This window comes from Prionailurus viverrinus, chromosome A2, assembly GCF_022837055.1.
Source record: "Prionailurus viverrinus isolate Anna chromosome A2, UM_Priviv_1.0, whole genome shotgun sequence".
NCBI lineage: Eukaryota > Metazoa > Chordata > Mammalia > Carnivora > Felidae > Prionailurus > Prionailurus viverrinus.
This window is the reverse complement of record NC_062562.1, coordinates 126117971-126137639: the sequence shown is the minus strand read 5'-3', so window position 1 is coordinate 126137639 and position 19669 is coordinate 126117971. Positions and strand designations below refer to the sequence as shown.

Below are 19669 nucleotides of genomic sequence, written 5' to 3'. Positions count from 1 at the left end.
TTTTCCAGACTTTTTTCTGTGGTTGATTTCAAGCTTCATAGCATTGTGGTCAGAAAGTAAGCATGGTATAATTTCAATTCTTGTAAACTTATGAAGGGCTGTTTTGTGACCCAGTATATGATCTATCTTGGAGAATGTTCCATGTGCACTCGAGAAGAAAGTATATTCTGTTGCTTTGGGATGCAGAGTTCTAAATATATCTGTCAAGTCCATCTGATCCAATGTCTCATTCAGGGCCCTTGTTTCTTTATTGACCGTGTGTCTAGATGATCTATCCATTTCTGTAAGTGGTGTATTAAAGTCCCCTGCAATTACCACATTCTTATCAATAAGGTTGCTTATGTTTATGAGTAATTGTTTTATATATTTGGGGGCTCCGGTATTCGGTGCATAGACATTTATAATTGTTAGCTCTTCCTGATGGATAGACCCTGTAACTATTATATAATGTCCTTCTTCATCTCTTGTTACAGCCTTTAATTTAAAGTCTAGTTTGTCTGATATAAGTATGGCTACTCCAGCTTTCTTTTGGCTTCCAGTCGCATGATAAATAGTTCTCCATCCCCTCACTCTCAATCTAAAGGTGTCCTCAGGTCTAAAATGAGTCTCTTGTAGACAGCAAATAGATGGGTCTTGTTTTTTTATCCATTCTGATACCCTATGTCTTTTGGTTGGCGCATTTAATCCATTTACATTCAGTGTTATTATAGAAAGATACGGGTTTAGAGTCATTGTGATGTCTGTATGTTTTATGCTTGTAGTGATGTCTCTGGGACTTTGTCTCACAGGGTCCCCCTTAGGATCTCTTGTAGGGCTGGTTTAGTGGTGACAAATTCCTTCAGTTTTTGTTTGTTTGGGAAGACCTTTATCTCTCCTTCTATTCTAAATGACAGACTTGCTGGATAAAGGATTCTCGGCTGCATATTTTTTCTGTCTAGCACCCTGAAAATCTCGTGCCAATTCTTTCTGGCCTGCCAAGTTTCAAAAGAGAGATCAGTCACGAGTCTTATAGGTCTCCCTTTATATGTGAGGGCACGTTTACCCCTTGCTGCTTTCAGAATTTTCTCTTTATCCTTGTATTTTGCCAGTTTCACTATGATATGTCGTGCAGAAGATCGATTCAAGTTACGTCTGAAGGGAGTTCTCTGTGCCTCTTGGATTTCAATGCCTTTTTCCTTCCCCAGTTCAGGGAAGTTCTCAGCTATTATTTCTTCAAGTACCCCTTCAGCACCTTTCCCTCTCTCTTCCTCCTCTGGGATACCAATTATGCGTATATTATTTCTTTTTAGTGTATCACTTAATTCTCTAATTTTCCCCTCATACTCCTGGATTTTTTTATCTCTCTTTTTCTCAGCTTCCTCTTTTTCCATAACTTTATCTTCTAGTTCACCTATTCTCTCCTCTGCCTCTTCAAGCCGAGCTGTGGTGGTTTCCATTTTGTTATGCATTTCGTTTAAAGCGTTTTTCAGCTCCTCGTGACTGTTCCTTAGTCCCTTGATCTCTGTAGCAAGAGATTCTCTGCTGTCCTGTATACTGTTTTCAAGCCCAGCGATTAATTTTATGACTATTATTCTAAATTCACTTTCTGTTATATTATTTAAATCCTTTTTGATCAGCTCATTAGCTGTTGTTATTTCCTGGAGATTCTTCTGAGGGGAGTTCTTCCGCTTGGTCATTTTGGATAGTCCCTGGAGTGGTGCGGACCTGCAGGGCACTTCCCCTGTGCTGTAGTGTATAACTGGAGTTGGTGGGCGGGGCCGCAGTCAGACCTGATGTCTGTCCCCAGCCCACCGCTGGGGCCACGGTCAGACTGGTGTGTGCCTTCTCTTCCCCTCTCCTAGGGGCGGGATTCACTGTGGGGTGGTGTGGCTCGTCTGGGCTACTTGCACCGTGCCAGGCTTGTGATGCTGGGGATCTGGCGTATTAGCTGGGGTGGGTAGGCAAGGTGCACAGGGGCAGGAGGGGCAGGCTTAGATCGCTTCTCCTTAGGTGATCCACTTCAGGAGGGGCCCTGTGGCAGCGGGAGGGAGTCAGATCCGCTGCCGGAGGTTTGGCTCCGCCGAAGGGCAGAGTTGGGTGTTTGCGCGGAGCGAGCAAGTTCCCTGGCAGGAACAGGTTCTCTTTGGGATTTCGGCTGGGGGATGGGCGGGGGAGATGGCGCTGGTGAGCGCCTTTGTTCCCCACCAAACTGAGCTCTGTTGTCAGGGGGCTCAGCAGCTCTCCCTCCCTTTGTCCTCCAGCCTTCCCGCTTTCCGAGCAGAGCTGTTAACTTATGACCTCCCAGACGCTAAGTCGCGCTTGTTGTGGGAACACAGTCCGTCAGGCCCCTCCGCTTTTGCAAGCCAGACTCGGTGGCTGTGCTTGGCCGGCGAGCCGCCCCTCCGCCCCGGCTCCCTCCCGCCAGTCCGTGGAGCGCGCACCGCCTCGCCGCCCTTCCTACCCTCTTCCGTGGGCCTCTCGTCTGCGTTTGGCTCCGGCGACTCCGTTCTGCTAATCCTCTGGCGGTTTTCTGGGTTATTTAGGCAGATGTAGATGGAATCTAAGTGATCAGCAGGACGTGCGGTGAGCCCAGCGTCCTCCTAAGCCGCCATCTTGCCGCCGACCTCTCGCAAATTTTTTATCCTGAACTATTATCCTGCTACCCAGCTCTAGACTCTAAACCAGTTTATATCTGCCCGTTCCAGTAAGCACTAACAAGCAGTATATACAAAATTCCAACCACTGTAAGGTTTAGCACATGCACAATTAAGTAGGAATGTGGAAACTGCTATCCAAAAATAATCTATGCTATCCCCAAAACATTCATGCTGCTTGAGGTCATATATATGAATGCTCTATACAGTGAGTATTAAGATTTTGATTTGCTAGCAAAATTTCTCTAGTCTATTCTAATTTATTTTAAAACATTTAACTTGTGTTTTGAATGTAAAGGGCCCGGACAAAAATAGTTTATTCCACATATAGTCGAAAATCTGCAAAAGAAGTGAGAGATAAATTGTTGGCGTTACATGTGAATTATTACATCTTGGAAGAGGCATGGTGTGTTGTGAGAACTAAGTGAGTATGAGCCCTGTGCTATACAATATGGAATATTTTTAAGCCACAACTGTTTTACTTTATTATAGTAGTTGTGATTCTTTAAGAATTTTTATTCTAAACAAATTCCACTGAAATACTATTGTGGGAGGGGTGCCTGGAAGGCTTAGTCAGTTAAGCGTGTAACAGTTGACTTCTACTCAGGTCATGATCTCATGGTTCTTGGGATCAAGCCCCATGACAGTGTGGAGCCTGCTTCCGATTCTCTCTTTCCCGCTCTCTCTGCCCCTCTCCTGCTCGCTCTCTCTCTCTCTCTCTCTTTCTCTCAAAATAAATAAACTTAAAAAAAAACTATTGCATTTAAAATCATTTCATGTAGAAAAGTAAATATCATTTAAAAACTATAGTGTTTTAGCTTCCAGATTTTTTCATTTAAATTTAGCATCATAATGTAGCTTTCTTTCATAGTGTTTGAAATTCTTAATGATAATTTTTATTAGATGTGTGAAATAAAGATTTGAATTTACAGCAATAGAGACATTAGCATTCTGTTATTACAAGTGGATAACATTAAATTTATAAGACTTATGAAAAAAGTTTCAGGTAACTCAAGAGAAAAGAGTAAAAAAACATTCTTAAGTATAGTTTCTAGAAATCACAAAATTCTAATAGGTTATCTTGAGGCCTTTTTTAGATTCCTTGACTTAAGAGGTTCTTTGTCGTATTAGGCCTAACATTAAGAATTTTCATTTCTCCTGTAGGTAATTAGGAATTCAACTATAGAACATTTTTGAAGAGCTAGGTTCACAAGTTTAGTAGCTAATTTTTATATCTAGTTTTAATATCTAATAAATATATCTAGGAAGAAATGGCATCTTGTAAAAGAAGCAGAAACATAATGTATGTGTACATCCATTAATTTAAAATTTAATAAGACAAAGTAGACTTCAGGACAAGGCATATTACCACAGATAAAGATGGACATTTTATAATGTCAAAAGAATTAGTTCATCATCAAAAATATGTAACAGTTCTAAAATGTATGCATCTTGGGGCGCCTGGGTGGCTCAGTCGGTTGAGTGTCCGACTTCGGCTCAGGTCATGATCTCGCGGTCCGTGGGTTCGAGCCCCGCATCGGGCTCTGTGCTGACAGCTCAGAGCCTGGAGCCTGTTTCGGATTCTGTGTCTCCCTCTTTCTCTGACCCTCCCCTGTTCATGCTCTCTCTCTCTGTCTCAAAAATAAATAAATGTTAAAAAAAAAATAAAATGTATGCATCTAAACAGAGCTTCAAAGTGCACAAAATAGAAATATGCATAATTAAAAGAAAAAATAAGCAAATTTTTAATCATAGCTGGAAATGTTAACTTTCTCTACTAAGAAAATTAGATAAAAAGAGTGTAAGGATTGAAAGATAGAAACAACAAAAAGTATCAAATAGCCTGACCTAATTGACTCTTATAGAACAGTACAGGAAGATATATTCTGCAGAATACACATTCTTTTAAAGGGCACATGGAATTTTCATCAAGAGAAAACACATGCTGGGCCATAAAAATGGCTTCAATATGTTTAAAAGATTTGAAGTCCTACAGAATTAAGTTAGAAATTAATAATTAGAAATCTAAATATAGATATCTAGTCAATCCATACATATTTGGAAATAAGGCAGTAAACTTATGGATAACTTACGGATCAAAGAAAAAATGCAGAGAAAATTTTAAAACAGTATTTTTTTTCTTGAATGCAAAAACAGGTGTTTTCAACAATGTTGCTGATCTAACTGGATATCTGTATCAAAGAAAAAGTGAACCATGACCCATACTACCCCATACACAAAAATTAACTTGACATGGATTGCAGAACTAAATGTAAAAGTTAAAATTAAAAGTTTTCTTGGAACACAGATCACTAACCATTATTAAAAAATGAATAAATCGTTCACATCAAAATTGAAATCTTTTCCTCAAAAGATATTGTTAGGAAAATGAAAAGCCAAGCCATAGACTGGGAGACAATATTTGCAGAGCATGTATCTGATGAAGGAGACACATATTTTGTGTATGAAGAAATTTTATAAAGTAATACATTTATAGCACAATTGAAAACGGACAAAAGACTTGGACAGACATAATTCACGAAAGAAAATATGTGAATAGTAAGTACATGGAAAGATGCTCAATATTGTCAGTGTTCAGGGACATGCAAATTTAAACCACAGTGGGATACCGTAACATATACTGTAGAACAGATAAAATCTTAACGAAAGTACCAAATTTTGGCAAGGATGCTAGAAATCTCCCACATTGCCAATGGGAGTAAAAATGATACAACCACTTTGAAGAAGTATTTGGAGGCTTCTTATAAAAATTTAAGCATATCTCTGGCCTATTACTCAGCAATTCTACTCCTTGGAATTTAAACAAGGGACATGAAAATATCCATAGAGGATGTTATAGGAGCTTTATTCATAATATCTCAAACTGGAAACAACCCAAATATCAAAAGAAAAATGAATAAACAAGCTGTAGTATGTTCATACACTGGAATGCTACTCAGCAATGAAAAGGAACAAACTACTGAAATGTAAGAAGGATGAATCTCAAAAACATACTGAGTGAAAGACGCCAAACACAGACCTACTATGAGATTCCATTTTATCAAGTTGAAAATATGCAAAACTCATGGGAATAAAAACCAGAATAGCAGTTGGTTATGGTGGAGCAGGGGGTGGAGGTGGTGGTGGGAATACTCTGTAAAGGGATTCAAGAACTTTTTTTCTTTTTCCTAGAAGAATGACAGTGTTCATTATCTTGATTGACATGTTTTTTATATGGGTGGATGCATTTGTCAAAGCTCATGGAGCTGTACACTGAGATCTGTCTGTTTTTACTTATGTAATTATGTAAACAACTTACTCTAAATATACAAGTAAATATTTATGCAAAGAAGAACTCTTCTAAAATTCTGGTACTTAGAAAAACATTTTTACAGCTATCACTAATAGCCTTCTGAGAACAGAAGGAATAAGTTGTAAAGAAGGAATAGCACATTTTCTCTCAAGGCAATCTTTTTACAAAATTGGCTGCTTTTGCTTTTCTTCACAACTCTGTTCTATTAAGTATCACATACTCCTTACCTGAAAGCCCTAAGGCTGTGTGACATTTAAGGAAAATAATGAAAAGTGCGAATTGGATTTTCTAGTTTGGGCAAACTGGATTTAGGAGTTATTAGTCTGTCTAAGGCCCTAAGAAATTGAACATAAGACCCATAAGAAACCAGTTTTGGAAGGAGTTCAGTTAATATTGGCAGGAAAAGGTTGAGTTAATGCTCGCAGATATTACAGTTATAAGAATCGGGTGAAAACACAGGTACTCTTCACTTTGCGTGGTACTGTATTAGGTGAAACTTGAGCATGTCAAAGCTGCGTTCTTGCTTTGCATGGTTCCATGGAGCTCAGCGTCATGTTAACTGATGTGTATTGGAACTGTGTCCTCTAAGAGTTACCATGGCACTACTCAAAGCAAGGACATAGTTCCAATATGCAGATGCTTCAGTTAACAGGATGCATGCAAAGTTAGGTTTAATGGTATTAAAAACAACTATTTGAAGTCTCTAGAAAGTGACACAAAAGCAGGGAGAAACTTGAGAAAAATTTGCTCTTGAAGAACTTCTCTGAATTTGTGACCTTCAAACCTAAATCAAACAACGTTTTAGTAATCACGAATAAGAATGTGACTGAACACTCAAATCAAAAGGCAGAGATTAGTAGTAGACTGAATACAAAAGCAAAATCCAACTATGTGCTGCCCGTTAAGACATGCATTTTAAGTACAAATACATGTATAGATTGAAAGAAAAGGGATGGAATTGTTATCACGTGAGTAACACATGAAAGCTGTAGTGAATATAAATATCTAGAATATTCTAGAAAAGGCAAAACTATATTGCAGAAAGAAGATCAGTGTTTGCCTGGACTAAGTTTGGGCGAGAGCACTGACTGCAGAAGGGCTCAAGGGAACTTGTTTCAGTGCTGGGGATTTTCTGTATTACGATTATGGTGGTGCTTACACACCTACACATATTTGCCCATATTTATCAAACTTTACTCATAAAATGGGTACATTTTATTGTATATAAATTGTATACAATATAGCTATTGAAAAATAAAAGTCAATTTGGGGTGCCCGGGTGGCTCAGTCTGTTAAGCATCCAGCTCTTGACTTTGGCTCAGATTATAGTATCACGGTTCATGAGTTCAAGCCCCACATCAGGCTCTGTGCTGACAGCACAGGACCTGCTTGGGATTCTCTCTCTCTCTCTCTCTCTCTCTCTCTCTCTCTCTCTCTTTCTCTCTCTTTCTCTCTCTCTCTCTCTCTCACTCTCTCCCCCCCCCCACTCATGTGCTCTGTTTTTCTCTCTTTCAAAATAAATAAACTTAACAATTTTTTTTTTAAAAGTCAATTTCGTCTGACTTCTTCCCTTTACTGACTCTCATGTGGGGTTATTCTCTAGTGGGAAATATTATCCCAGGCAGTTGAATCATAGAGCCACCCCAAATAGGAAAGGGTTGAAGAAAACAAATCTGGCAAAAGAGCTTTCTTTCCTCACCTTGGACTATGTTTTCATGATAATCTAAGTTAGATTAAGCTCAAAAAATATGAAATTCATCAGGAATCAGATTAGCTCTCCTTTAATTTGTCTCCTACTACTCATGGCCCTTATGCTTGGATGGTGACACCACTTTGAAAATATATCTATTTATATTTCATTTTGAAAATAAATTTTTAAATATGTATTTCTGAATGTATATTGGACCTTTATTGGTAGGCTTAATAATATACTGATTATTTGCTTAAGTGGAACAGGAAAATGCAGCATAATTTCATTTTTATCTCTAAATGTTGAACTGATATTTTTTTTTAAATGATGCTTTAGGGGCGCCTGGGTGGCGCAGTCGGTTAAGCGTCCGACTTCAGCCAGGTCACGATCTCCCGGTCCAGGAGTTTGAGCCCCGCGTCAGGCTCTGGGCTGATGGCTCAGAGCCTGGAGCCTGTCTCCGATGCTGTGTCTCCCTCTCTCTCTGCCCCTCCCCCGTTCATGCTGTCTCTCTCTGTCCCAAAAAGAAATAAATGTTGAAAAAAAAAAAAAGTTTAAATGATGCTTTAAAACCTTTATTAAATAAATTAGTCTCTAACAAACTTGGAGCTACTTTATAATTTACCTATTTCCCCTGTATCTGAATGCATTTTTAATATAGGTATATATGTGCCTTTTTTTTTTTTTCTTTTTTAGGCCTGGGTGCAGTATGCTGGAAATTTGGGATGTGGAAGACCCTTCCAATACAGCTAATCCTCCCTTATGTAGCGTCTTGCTCACGGACCCGAGGCCCTACTTCACCACAGTATTTCAAAATAGTATGTACAGAGTATTAAAGGTTAACTGACAACGAGACTACCTATCACACTGTGATGCAAGGAGGTGTGTAGAAAACCATCACTTTGGCTTATTTACATTAAAAGAAAATCAGAAGCTTTAATAAGGGATCCTTAAAAAGAAGATGATAAAAATATTTTAGTTATTCTGATTACTAAAAGGTAAATTGTTTCATTGTTTTCCATTGAATGTCAGCCTTATTAAGCTTGTTATTTAAAGGACGAAATCATCTCATTCTGCAGAAACGAATGTCCATCTTAAAGTTTTAAAGAAAAATACATGTAAAAGAACAATGAGATTTAATAAATCAAGGGGAGATGTAAGTCCTTTTGCATCCAACTAGGTGAATTATTTCAGATTTTCTCTGGTACCAGCATGTACCAGCTCAAACTCTTTAAACCACTTAGAATAGACTAATGCAGTTTCTGAAAGACACTTCCATAAAATCCTGATTCTGATCACAACTTCTTTACCTCCATGAGGAAATTTGTGTGTAACCACGTGTCTGTTAAGGTTGTTTTTGCTTTTACTAACCCTCAGGAAAGATCTTTATTAGCTTTTAATATTTTTTTTATCATTTCAGTTTAAATATTTTTAATAACAACCTATTTTATAATGTTTTGTATCTCTTGAAATTTATTTACCCAACCAGATAGGTATTTTCTATTGATTAGTTCCCAACCTAAGTTCAACAGGTTATTAATCTATCTTTATAATCCAGTGGTTTTTCTTTTAACATCCAGATAAAATAAAAATTGCTATGGTTCATGACCAACTTTTGGGGTTAAACATAATCAGAAAAGAAAATCTAGTTAAATTTGTCAGATGAGATTTTAAGATTCTAGATCCCGAATGAAGCAAAGGCATTTTCATCTTGACAGCCCTGTAGCTCATTGGACATAGTCTTTCTTTCCGATTACTATCTTTCCAATCGCCATCTTTTGTAATAACAAATTTCTAAATCCTCATTTATGTTTGGGTTTAGATGAGGACGTTGATGTTTTTATAAATCTTCTCCTCCAATATAAAACCTATGCAACAACAGTGCTTTGGCAGTGGGAAATAGTTATCTTGAAGATGTTGCCAAACGCAAAGACTGTCTGTGCTTGATAGTAAATATGCCACATCTGTAGCATTTTAGTATCTATCTGCTTTAAGTTAATCATCTCAGAGTCTTTGTAATTCCCTTATGTCCTTGGCCCTCTACATTTGAGATAACAAATAACTTAATTCCATAGATTAGTTCATATATGGTAGGTAGGAGATTATATTCAAGAAAACGAATAAAATTACTTTTCAACTTTTATAATTGTAAAATACTTCATTTAATACAGGTTACAATACTGCTAAGAAGGCATACCACATTTTATCAGTATTTTCAAGTAACTGGGGCCTAGGTATGAGACAAAAAAGAAAAGGGAGACTTAACACCTAACATTTGTAAAAATTAAAATACGTTTTGGATGATGTTTTCATAGGAAATATTTTTCAAACTTTTGGAGAACTTTTTTAAAAGAAGAGCTGTATTACCTAATAACATATTTTATACAAGTGTACTTACATGTATTTATTATTTTCAACTTGTATAGTTGTCAGATATTTTAACACAGGATGCAGAGCAGCTAAGAAAGTAAAACATTTTACTATTTTAGCATTTTCAAATAAGTTTTCGGTGTGTAGGGCAAAGAAGGAAAAGAGACATAGCACCTGACATTCATAAAATTAAAGTAACACATTTTTGATGATATTGGCATAAAAATATTTTTAAAGAAGCTGGTAGAATTCAACAACCAAAACAGGGAAGAACAATATTAACTAATTAAATGTTTCATGCAAATATAATGTATTGATATGGATTTGTGTTACTTTCATGTACTATATATTTTTAAGAATTAAAAAAACCCTTGAAGATCCTCTGTGTGTTTTCTATCTTTTCTCATCCTTTACTAAGCATACATTTTGACCTTGAAATAAATCTGGTATGAAGGTACAAATCATAGGTTCCTAAATTTATTAACCATGTTTACATTGGCAATGATCTTTCTTAGCCATTTAAAAACAATTCTGCATCATCTCACACAGAAGTCAGGGTATTGTGAAGGTAATAGTGTGGGCTTTGTAACCAGATAGGTCTAATTTTAAATCCTGGCATTTGTTTTTACTGGGGATATCACCTACCGTCCATTCAAAAGGTATTTATTGAGCCCTTACTATATGCCAGGCACTGTGCTAATTAAGCTTGGCCATGTCACATGACTATGAACTTCAGTTTCTTCACCTGTAAGTCGGACTCTATAAATCAGTTCTGTAAATGAGAGCCCAAACTACCCACTCAGTAGCATCATTATGAGATAATGTAAGATAATGTAGTAAAGTGTTTGGCACTTACAGATGTGCACTCAAAAATGTTCCATTGCTCCTTCTCCCCGTTCACCAAATAACCAGCTTAGCAATATCAAGTTACATGGTTGGTTATTTCATCTCAACATTTCAAAGAGTTCTACCTTTATTTTCTGTCAATCAAGAGGAATACTGGGCTACGCCTTACTTTTGTACAAATAATGCTATTGGCCTCTCACCTGCATACACTGAATCGTTTATATCTCTGAAATGTGAAGACTGTGCATGAACACTGTGGGTTGAGTCATGGGTAGATTTTCCCCAATGCAATGAAGTGTTTCCCTTAGTTTCCGATGATCATATTTATGCACATGCATTTGAAACTACGGCTAAAAGTGAGTTGCACACAAGCTACAGCAATCCTCCCCGTCTTCCATGTCTCCATCTTCTGATTACAGCATCAGTGACTGCTGTGTCTTCTACTCTTTTGCCGCTAACAGATGCCGCATGAAAAAGCATGGAGTACTTTTCATGTTAATTTTAATAATAAAAATTGTATTTCACTTGATAGGTGTCTATTATACAAGCAATGCAAACTCAGAATTTTAATTTTGAATAAAGATACTTGAAAGAAGGGGGGAAATACTCAACAAACTCAATTGTGTCATTGTTTTCTTCCAACTTTACTATCAGGGATGCATATTTTGCTTGTTTTCTTCTTTTAACATAATTTAAACACTTTTATGTTTTCTTCTTTATGCAATACATAGGGAAGTATTTTACAGAGACTATTTTCATAGTACTATATAATACCCCATGTGTGTGTGTGTGTGTGTGTGTGTGTGTGTAGAGACCATGTATATAAATATGTCTCTTAAGCATTGTCAAGCTATTTCCACTCTTTCTACTTCATGTATGTATATATGTAGAACAGCACTACAGTGAATATCCTAGTACCTTAAGATTTTTTAATTTTCAAATTATTTCCGTAGGATAGATTCCATAAAGTTAAGTTTCAGCCAAGAAATGTGGATACTCTTAAAGTCTACAATGCAGTTTGCCTCAAATTACCTTTGCAAAAGGATTATATACACCACCAGAAGTCAGTGTGCTAATTTGTGACACCTGAAATGTTATTCATTATTATTTTAATTCACACTAATTCCCTGGTTTCTGAGGTTGGGTACCTATTCATGTTTGTTAAATGGTTGCATTTCCCTTTGTGTATCACCTCTTTATATTCATCCACATTTATATGTGTCCAGCTCAGCACTGAGATTGTACGGTACTGGTTTTTAGCGAGTTTTTAGTTTTTCACTGTTTAGTAATGTTGATGAAGATGCCATATGAGTTAGTATATTCTTACTACTGTGTAGGCTGGAGACCATGCGTCAACTGTCTAAAATAGTTTATCATTTGTACCATATTCAGTATGTCATATTTAACATTAAATATCAAGTTTTAAAATCTCAGTGCCTCAGCTGTTTAAATAAAGATGCAGTGATCATCATTTCATGGTTCGATACTATAAACTTTTTAAGTTATGTTTATGTCTGAAATTTCTTTTACATTAAAAAAAATTTAATGTTTATTTTTAAATATTTATTTATAGTAAAGAATGTTTTATTATTCAGAGCGTGAATGGGGGAGGGGCATAGAGAAAGAGGGCGACACAGAATCTGAAGCAGGCTCCAGGCTCTGGGCTGTCAGCACAGACCCTGACGCGGCGCTCGAACTCACGAACTGTCAGATCATGACCTGAGCGTAAGTCGGACGCTCAACTGACTGAGCCACCCAGGTGCCCCTATGACTGAAATTTCTTAAACCATTATTATTAATCTAAACTGGGTTGCTTTTTGTAGGATACAGAAATTAGTAAATTTCCAACAGTTTTTGGCCTCGTGTGAACTAGTAGAGTTTTATGTCCAGTAAAAACTCCCTATATTTTTAATCGTTAAAAAGTATATTCTCTGGAGCTCCATTCATATTCTTTGATAAATCCTTTGAGTCTCCTCAAAAGAGGTGGGGTAAGAGAGAAGGGAGAAGAAAAATCCGTTTTGAAAATTCTTCTTAACCATGAGAAACAAAAGGAAAATTTGAAAAGAACAGGTAAGTATGTAACTTCATGCATAAAAATAAAATTTATATGGATCAAGAACTTAAATGTAAAAGGCAGAACATTAAAACTTTTAGAAGAATATAGGAAAATACAAATTAAAACCACATGACAGGGGCGCCTGGGTGACTCAGTCAATTAAGCCTCCGACTTCGGCTCAGGTCATGATCTCACAGCTCTTGAGTTCGAGCCTTGCATTGGTCTCTGTGCTGACAGATCAGAGCCTGGAGCCTGCTTCAGATTCTGGGTCTCTCTCTCTGCCCCACCCCTGCTTGCACTCTGCCTCTCAAAAATGAATAAACGTTAAAACACACACACACGACAAAATGTGCAAGTCTAATAATCGGTAAAAACAAGGAGCGACAAAATTGTTGCTCACAAAATTGTAGTAGGGAGGACAAATTGGTACAGCTATCTTGGAAAATAATGTTTTATTACCTAGTAAATTTGAGAGGGTGTAGTCCCTGCAACCAACAATCACCCTAAAGAAATGTTTGTACCAATACGCCAGGGAAAACAATTACAAGAATATTTATGGAGGCATTATTTGTACCTCAGGAGAATAAAGGCTGAAAACAACCCGAAGGGCCACCAGTAGACCAGATAATGAAGAATCCCATACAATGGAATATTGTACAGAAGTGAAAATGATCCATTCATGTATCAGCAGGACTCAATTTTAAATATAATGTTAAAAATAAAACGAGTTATCAAAGATGGGTGTGTGTATAAACATATAGGCCACTTCACTTTTTTTTAAGTTAAAAAAAAGGGCGGGGGGGGGGGGGCTGTGCTAGCATATCAGTGGTTCTTAAACCTCAGATTGTCTTTCAGTGGCCCCAGGGTGCCTAAGCAAGCATCACGAGTTGTTCTGCTGACCATAGTCTAGCCAGCCAAACAAAACTTCAGACTGTAGATTTTCTTGAGCTTCCATTCGTGCGATTTCTTTCTTCAAATAGCAGATGATGTGACAGTGCCTTTATTGAACACCACAAACTTGGTAGAATTTTTTATAGAAAGTTGATTCCTTTTAAAATGTTTCCTATGGGGGCGCCTGGGTGGCGCAGTCGGTTAAGCGTCTGACTTCAGCCAGGTCACGATCTCGCAGTCCGTGAGTTCGAGCCCCGCGTCGGGCTCTGGGCTGATGGCTTGGAGCCTGGAGCCTGTTTCCGATTCTGTGTCTCCCTCTCTCTCTGCCCCTCCCCCGTTCATGCTCTGTCTCTCTCTGTCCCAAAAATAAATAAACATTGAAAAAAAAATTTAAAAAAAAATGTTTCCTATGAAAGTAATTTACGTGCATTAAGGGAAAGTTGGAAAACCCTGAATACTATTGAAAAAGGAGTATAACTTCTTAAAAATTACCACATCATGGTTCATTGGACTTTGAGGAAAGACATCATTCATAGAAATTGTATTACAATTCATAATAATGAGCAATAATGTGACTTCTTTGTGGCCTTAAAATAGCCTCCACATGACAAGAACTCTGTTTTTGCTACCCAACACAGTATATGTGATGGCCTGTGTCTATTAAACACCCGTGTTCTATAATACACAAGAAAATTACAAATTAAATTTGTTTATTTTTAAGGCCAAGATTTTTATTACTCAACTTTAAGTAGTACATTGCTTAGGACTTCAAATTAGGCTCCCTGTTTCTCTTGAATTGTGGTAAATTGCTTCTTCATCTTTTCTGGCGGTTAACTATCAAAATTAGAAAAAAATACACAATGTACCTACTTAACATTAATACATCCATTAAGAGGTTCCCCCCCCACCCAAGAGAGCAAAATTTCTAGCCTGGGTTTTAGTAATATTGAACAGAAGACATTGCTTTTCTTTGAAATGAGGTCTAATCAACCATTTTTTAAAAGTTTATTCATTTATTTTTGAGAGAGAGAGCAAGCAGGGGAGGGGCAAAGAGAGAAAGAGAATCCCAAGCAGGCTCTGCACTGTTAATGCAGAGCCTGATATGGGGTTCGAACTCACAAACCGTGAGATCATTGACCTGAGCCGAAATCAAGAATCAGATGCTTAACCGATGGAGACACCCAGGCGCCCTGGTCTAATCAAGTATTAACATTTGATACTTAATACTCTTTGAATGCCCTACAGTTCTCAGATTCCTTCCTGTTTTTCTATTGAAAAACTACAGTCTTCTGTGTGGATACAGTGTGCAAGTCTGTCCACATCCCCTTTAAAGGAACTATCTTCAAAGAGCTTAGAAGCTTGTGTGTGATAACCACTCTGTGACCAATGCCCTGGTCGCGCGATAGAAGGGACGCCTGAGCAGACCATGTCACTTCACATAAGACTTTTCTCGTACACGTGCTTCTCGATCTGTATCCTAAAGGGAAGGTAGGAAGTAACCAGCTAAATGGATAGGGGAAGGGGGGAGGCACTTTCCGGGTAGGGGGAGCAGCATGCATAAGAGCCCAGAACCATTGAGGCAGATGACTCAGTCCAGGAATTGTGTTGTGGCTCAACGGCAGCATGTGCTTGTTGAAGTACTTACTAGAAACTACAGAGACAGGCAAGCAGGTCATGCAAGCAGTGGGGTTTAAAGGAAGATACGCCTCTGGAGCGGGACGACCACACACGCACCCTTACTCTCCAATCCAATAACTCTGGGCCTCCATTTCTTTGTAAGTTGTTCATAAGGCTTTCCTTCCAGAATTGTGAGGATCAAACAAGGTATTCCATGTGGAAGTGCATTATAAAGTAGTTCACATGCGATCCATTTTAATACTTCTAAAGACACGGAGTCAACTCTGAATTGGATGTTAACAAAAGGAAGCTCTGAAAGGTAGTAATAATCCAAAAGAGCAAATAACAAGATCATTTTTATTTGACTCTGAATTATGTTAGAGGAGCTTTTGCAGAAACTGGGTTATTAGGCTTGGCTGAGATTAAAATTCATTTGTTTCCTTCGAACCCATATAGACAATGGCTTTTATTTGAAAATTTTTAAAGAGGGGAAAAATTCCATGGAAAAGCTACAGCTAACTCATCTATAGATACTGAGCTTATTCAAATGAAGCTGCAAAGCCCCTTCGTGGAATATACTGAATTGAACCAGGCCCAAGGACACAGGAACTAAAGTCTATACAAAATTAGCACCTCAGCCATCGGAAAAAACAAACAAAAAAAACCTGTTCCCGAGGCTTCATCAGGGAGACCTAAGGAATACAAAGGGGATCTTAACAAGATCCCCTTTTTAGCTGGGACCGTGTGGCTGTCACAAAGGCACACCACCCTTAGGATATTCCTCCAAAGAAGAACATACTATTCACCTCTAGGAGGACAGTTAACTGATGGCCTCTGGTTATAGCAGCTGCAGCTGCAGCTTCTGGCATGGCCATCAAGCAGTGGCCACACTCTTCCGGGCTGTCCCAAGCTAATGACAGCATGGTGGGAACTAGGGCCTGGCTGTTTCTACCCAGTGTTGGACTCCTCGGAACGGCAACCTTTTCTCTGAAGCTCCTGAGTAAGCCAAGACCCGGGCAGGTCTCCCTGGCAGTCCCTTGCCCCTCCTCTCCCGGGTATCAGATGGACCTCACAGCCCTCGGGCTGCCGCACCCAGTCCTACCTCCTCCCACAGCCATGACCCCTTCCGTCAAGCCCCATGCCCTCCTTTCTCCATCTCGGCTTCTATTTGTTGGAGAACCTGAGCTAACCTGGGTAGATTGCTGGCCCCAATCATAAGCAAAGCAAGTTCGGACTTTTGTGTCCATCTGTCGGGTTGTCTGAGTGATTTCTGCCATTCTCTGTGTATGTGGGGCTTACGAATAGAGAAAACCTGACTGCGGAAAACCTACTTTCACTCCTTCACCCAACCATTCTAGTTTCCCATGAATTTTCTGGACTACTCAGAGATGATGCCACCAAGGAAATTCCTCTCCTTTTAGAACCTTACCGGAGTCCCCAAGGTAATCCCTAGGAGGCTATCCCACAGCAGCTACTGTCAAGAGAGGGGACTGTATGCCTTGAGATGACTGTCTTTTCTCACAGTTCTGGACCCTTGTCAAATTTCAGAGTTTCCCAAATGGAGAAAAGTCCTTTGAGAACAGAAGAGGCCAGGCATTTAAACCGTTAATAGTACATTCACACTGTACAATTACATGAAGCATTAAATGCTGAAATTTGGTCATAAAACTAGCCAAGTTCAGCTATTTTAAATGAAGAGTTGGGCTTTGTTAGACTCTTTCCAATATTGTGAAAAGCAAAACTAATCTGAAATACAGACTTGTTTACTCCCCACACTTACCAAAATGGTTTATGTATTATGAAAACTGGATTAATTTTTTTAATAAATAGGAAGAGCCACTAAAAAAAGAGGGCGCAAAATGTTCATTTTGTATATGCTTAGTGCCATCTGCTGGCAGTGACATATTATAACATTTGTCATGAAATAACCTATAAAAATTGTAAAGCCGCTGGTTTGCATTTGTTTTAATAGAAAGTGGGAGAAATCCAAGGACAAACAGAACTTGAAGACACGAACTACACTTTTTTTTTTTTTGGAACAGAATAGGCTCTTCTTTGTTTTACCCGCTCTATCTGCACCGTGTCCTCCATTTAGCTCCCTCCCTTCATGTCTCAGGAGCTTCTCTTGGCTTCGGCCCTGCCTCCCTGTCCAAGATCACTGACACAGCCAACATCACATTTCAGTCCAGTAATAATGAACCGCTGGAAATCTCCAGCCTCTCTTTGTCCCATCTGGCCTCCCATCCTCCCTTCAATCTATCAAGGTCTCACCTGCCCTCCTACTTCTTCTTGAGGCTGATCCTTCTAGTCTCTGCCCAGAAGTCCCCTCCTCTTGGAAACTGGTCCTGCCCAGCTCCTCCGTGGTTTGCTCACAGCACTCTGCTTGCCATGTCGTTTGTTTAAAAATTGTCAGTTTGTGGGCACCTGGGTGGCTGAGACTCTTAAGCATCTGACTCTTGAGTTGGGCTCAGGTCATGATCTCATGATGTGGCTCTCTCTGCCCCTCCCCTACTCATACACATGCTCTCTCTCGCTCTCTCTCTCTCTGTCTCTGTCTCTGTCTCTCTCAAATAATAAACCTAAAAAATGGTTTGCCTTCAGGAGTCCCTTACTGAGCTATGCACTACTTAAATACAGGATTTGTGTCTTACTTATTTCTGTGTTCCTGCACAGTACCTGGCACATACTAGATACTCAGTAAATATTGCATGAAGGAATAACATAGAACATGGTTAGGATATAGGAAAAAAAATAAAGATAGGGTGCTTGGTAATCCCTTTGGGTCATTTTTTTTTCCTGTTTTCTGTCTCTACTACATGGGTAAATTATCCAAAAATGGATCAAGATATTCTTAATTTATTTTCTAGGTATCCAGCACTGGATCTGGGTGTTCTGAGGAACAAATACAAAATAGTAGTATGTAGATTAAGACTGGGTTGGAATCCCTGCACTCCCACTTACTAGCTGGGCAATTCATTTAAATGTTCACACGCTTTCTCATATGCAATATGGAGATATTAAACTGTATCCCTCAAAATGGTCTTTGGAAGTAAAAAATGAGGTAATACCATAAAGCATATAAAATAGAGTAAGTGCCCAGCAGATCGCTTGCTGTTCTTTTTGTCATTGTTCCTGCTAAAATCAGATCAACACAGGGCATCCGCTGACTGGGTGGGGTTTCTATTCACCACTCAATACTTTGCTTATTCTTCAGGGACTGTCTGTCCTCTCTGGAGTCTACTTTCAACACTTCACTATGCCAATTTGGGAAGCTTTACTATTGTGTTGTTTCTCTGATGAGGGCTAACTTATATCTTTAATTTTAAGAAACCATTACGCCAGGGGTGCCTGGGTGGCTCAATCGGTAAGCGTCCGACTTCAGCTCAGGTCATGATCTCACGGTTCGTGGGTTCGAGCCCCACGTCGGACTCTGTGCTGACAGCTTGGAGCCTGGAGCCTGCTTCAGATTCTGTGTCTCCCTCTCTCTCTGCTCCTCCCCCACTCACACTCCGTCTCTGTCTCAAAAATAAATAAAACATTGAAAAAAGAAATTTTTTTTTTGAAAAAAAATCCATTATTCCAGACACAGAAGATGAACACCGTCTAAATAAATGACTATAGCTTCACCGGCAAAATAGCAGGTTGCTATAGTATAGTGGCATTTTAAGTTTTCAAATAACTTTGAATTTACTCAGGTGGTCTTTACCTCCAGGCATAAAATAAGAAACACAACAACACCAGGCCTCCAGAGTTTGCTTCTGACAAATTTCTCACCAGCAAAGGCAAAGCAAATTGAAAAAGATGAATAACAGCTTCTCAATTGGAAACAAATCTAAATACCATCATGGGAGTTGATGTGCTGTGCACAAATTTCACCTAATGTCACAGCCTCGTTGAGTGGAGGATGAGGGAAGGTGGCTGTTTGTGTTTACTCTTGGAAGGACTTTGTTAAATGCTTCTGCAAATTTCTGTTTTCTCGGCAGGTGAATTTGTCTTGAGAGAGTCAGAAACCAAAAAGGTAACCAGAGGCAAAGATTCATGGCTTGATTCTTTAATAAGTGAGTATGTTGCTCTTTTTCCTACCTCCTATTCCTGATGCCTGAAACAGGGTGAGAAGGGGAGGGACGGTGAAGAGAGAAGATGTAGAGGGAAATAGTGGCAGCTGACACAGTAATTCTCCGGGTCGCGCCATGTTGGAACCGTTTTCCAGAACGTCTTATTTGCACAATTGGGTAGAGCCATGGACATTTCCAGTA

General features: G+C 38.8%; 1 protein-coding gene across 1 annotated transcript in view; it reads left to right on the top strand.

Annotated features, from left to right (window-relative positions):
• DPY19L2 (dpy-19 like 2) overlaps positions 1-10383 on the top strand; it is a 105305-nt gene extending 94922 nt beyond the window's left edge. The window contains exons 21-22 of the mRNA XM_047851004.1: positions 2932-3057; positions 8330-10383. Of these exons, the coding sequence (XP_047706960.1) occupies positions 2932-3057; positions 8330-8480 (277 nt within the window). The 3' untranslated portion in view covers positions 8481-10383. The remainder of the gene's footprint in view (positions 1-2931; positions 3058-8329) is intronic.
• Positions 10384-19669: the final 9286 nt, after the last annotated feature.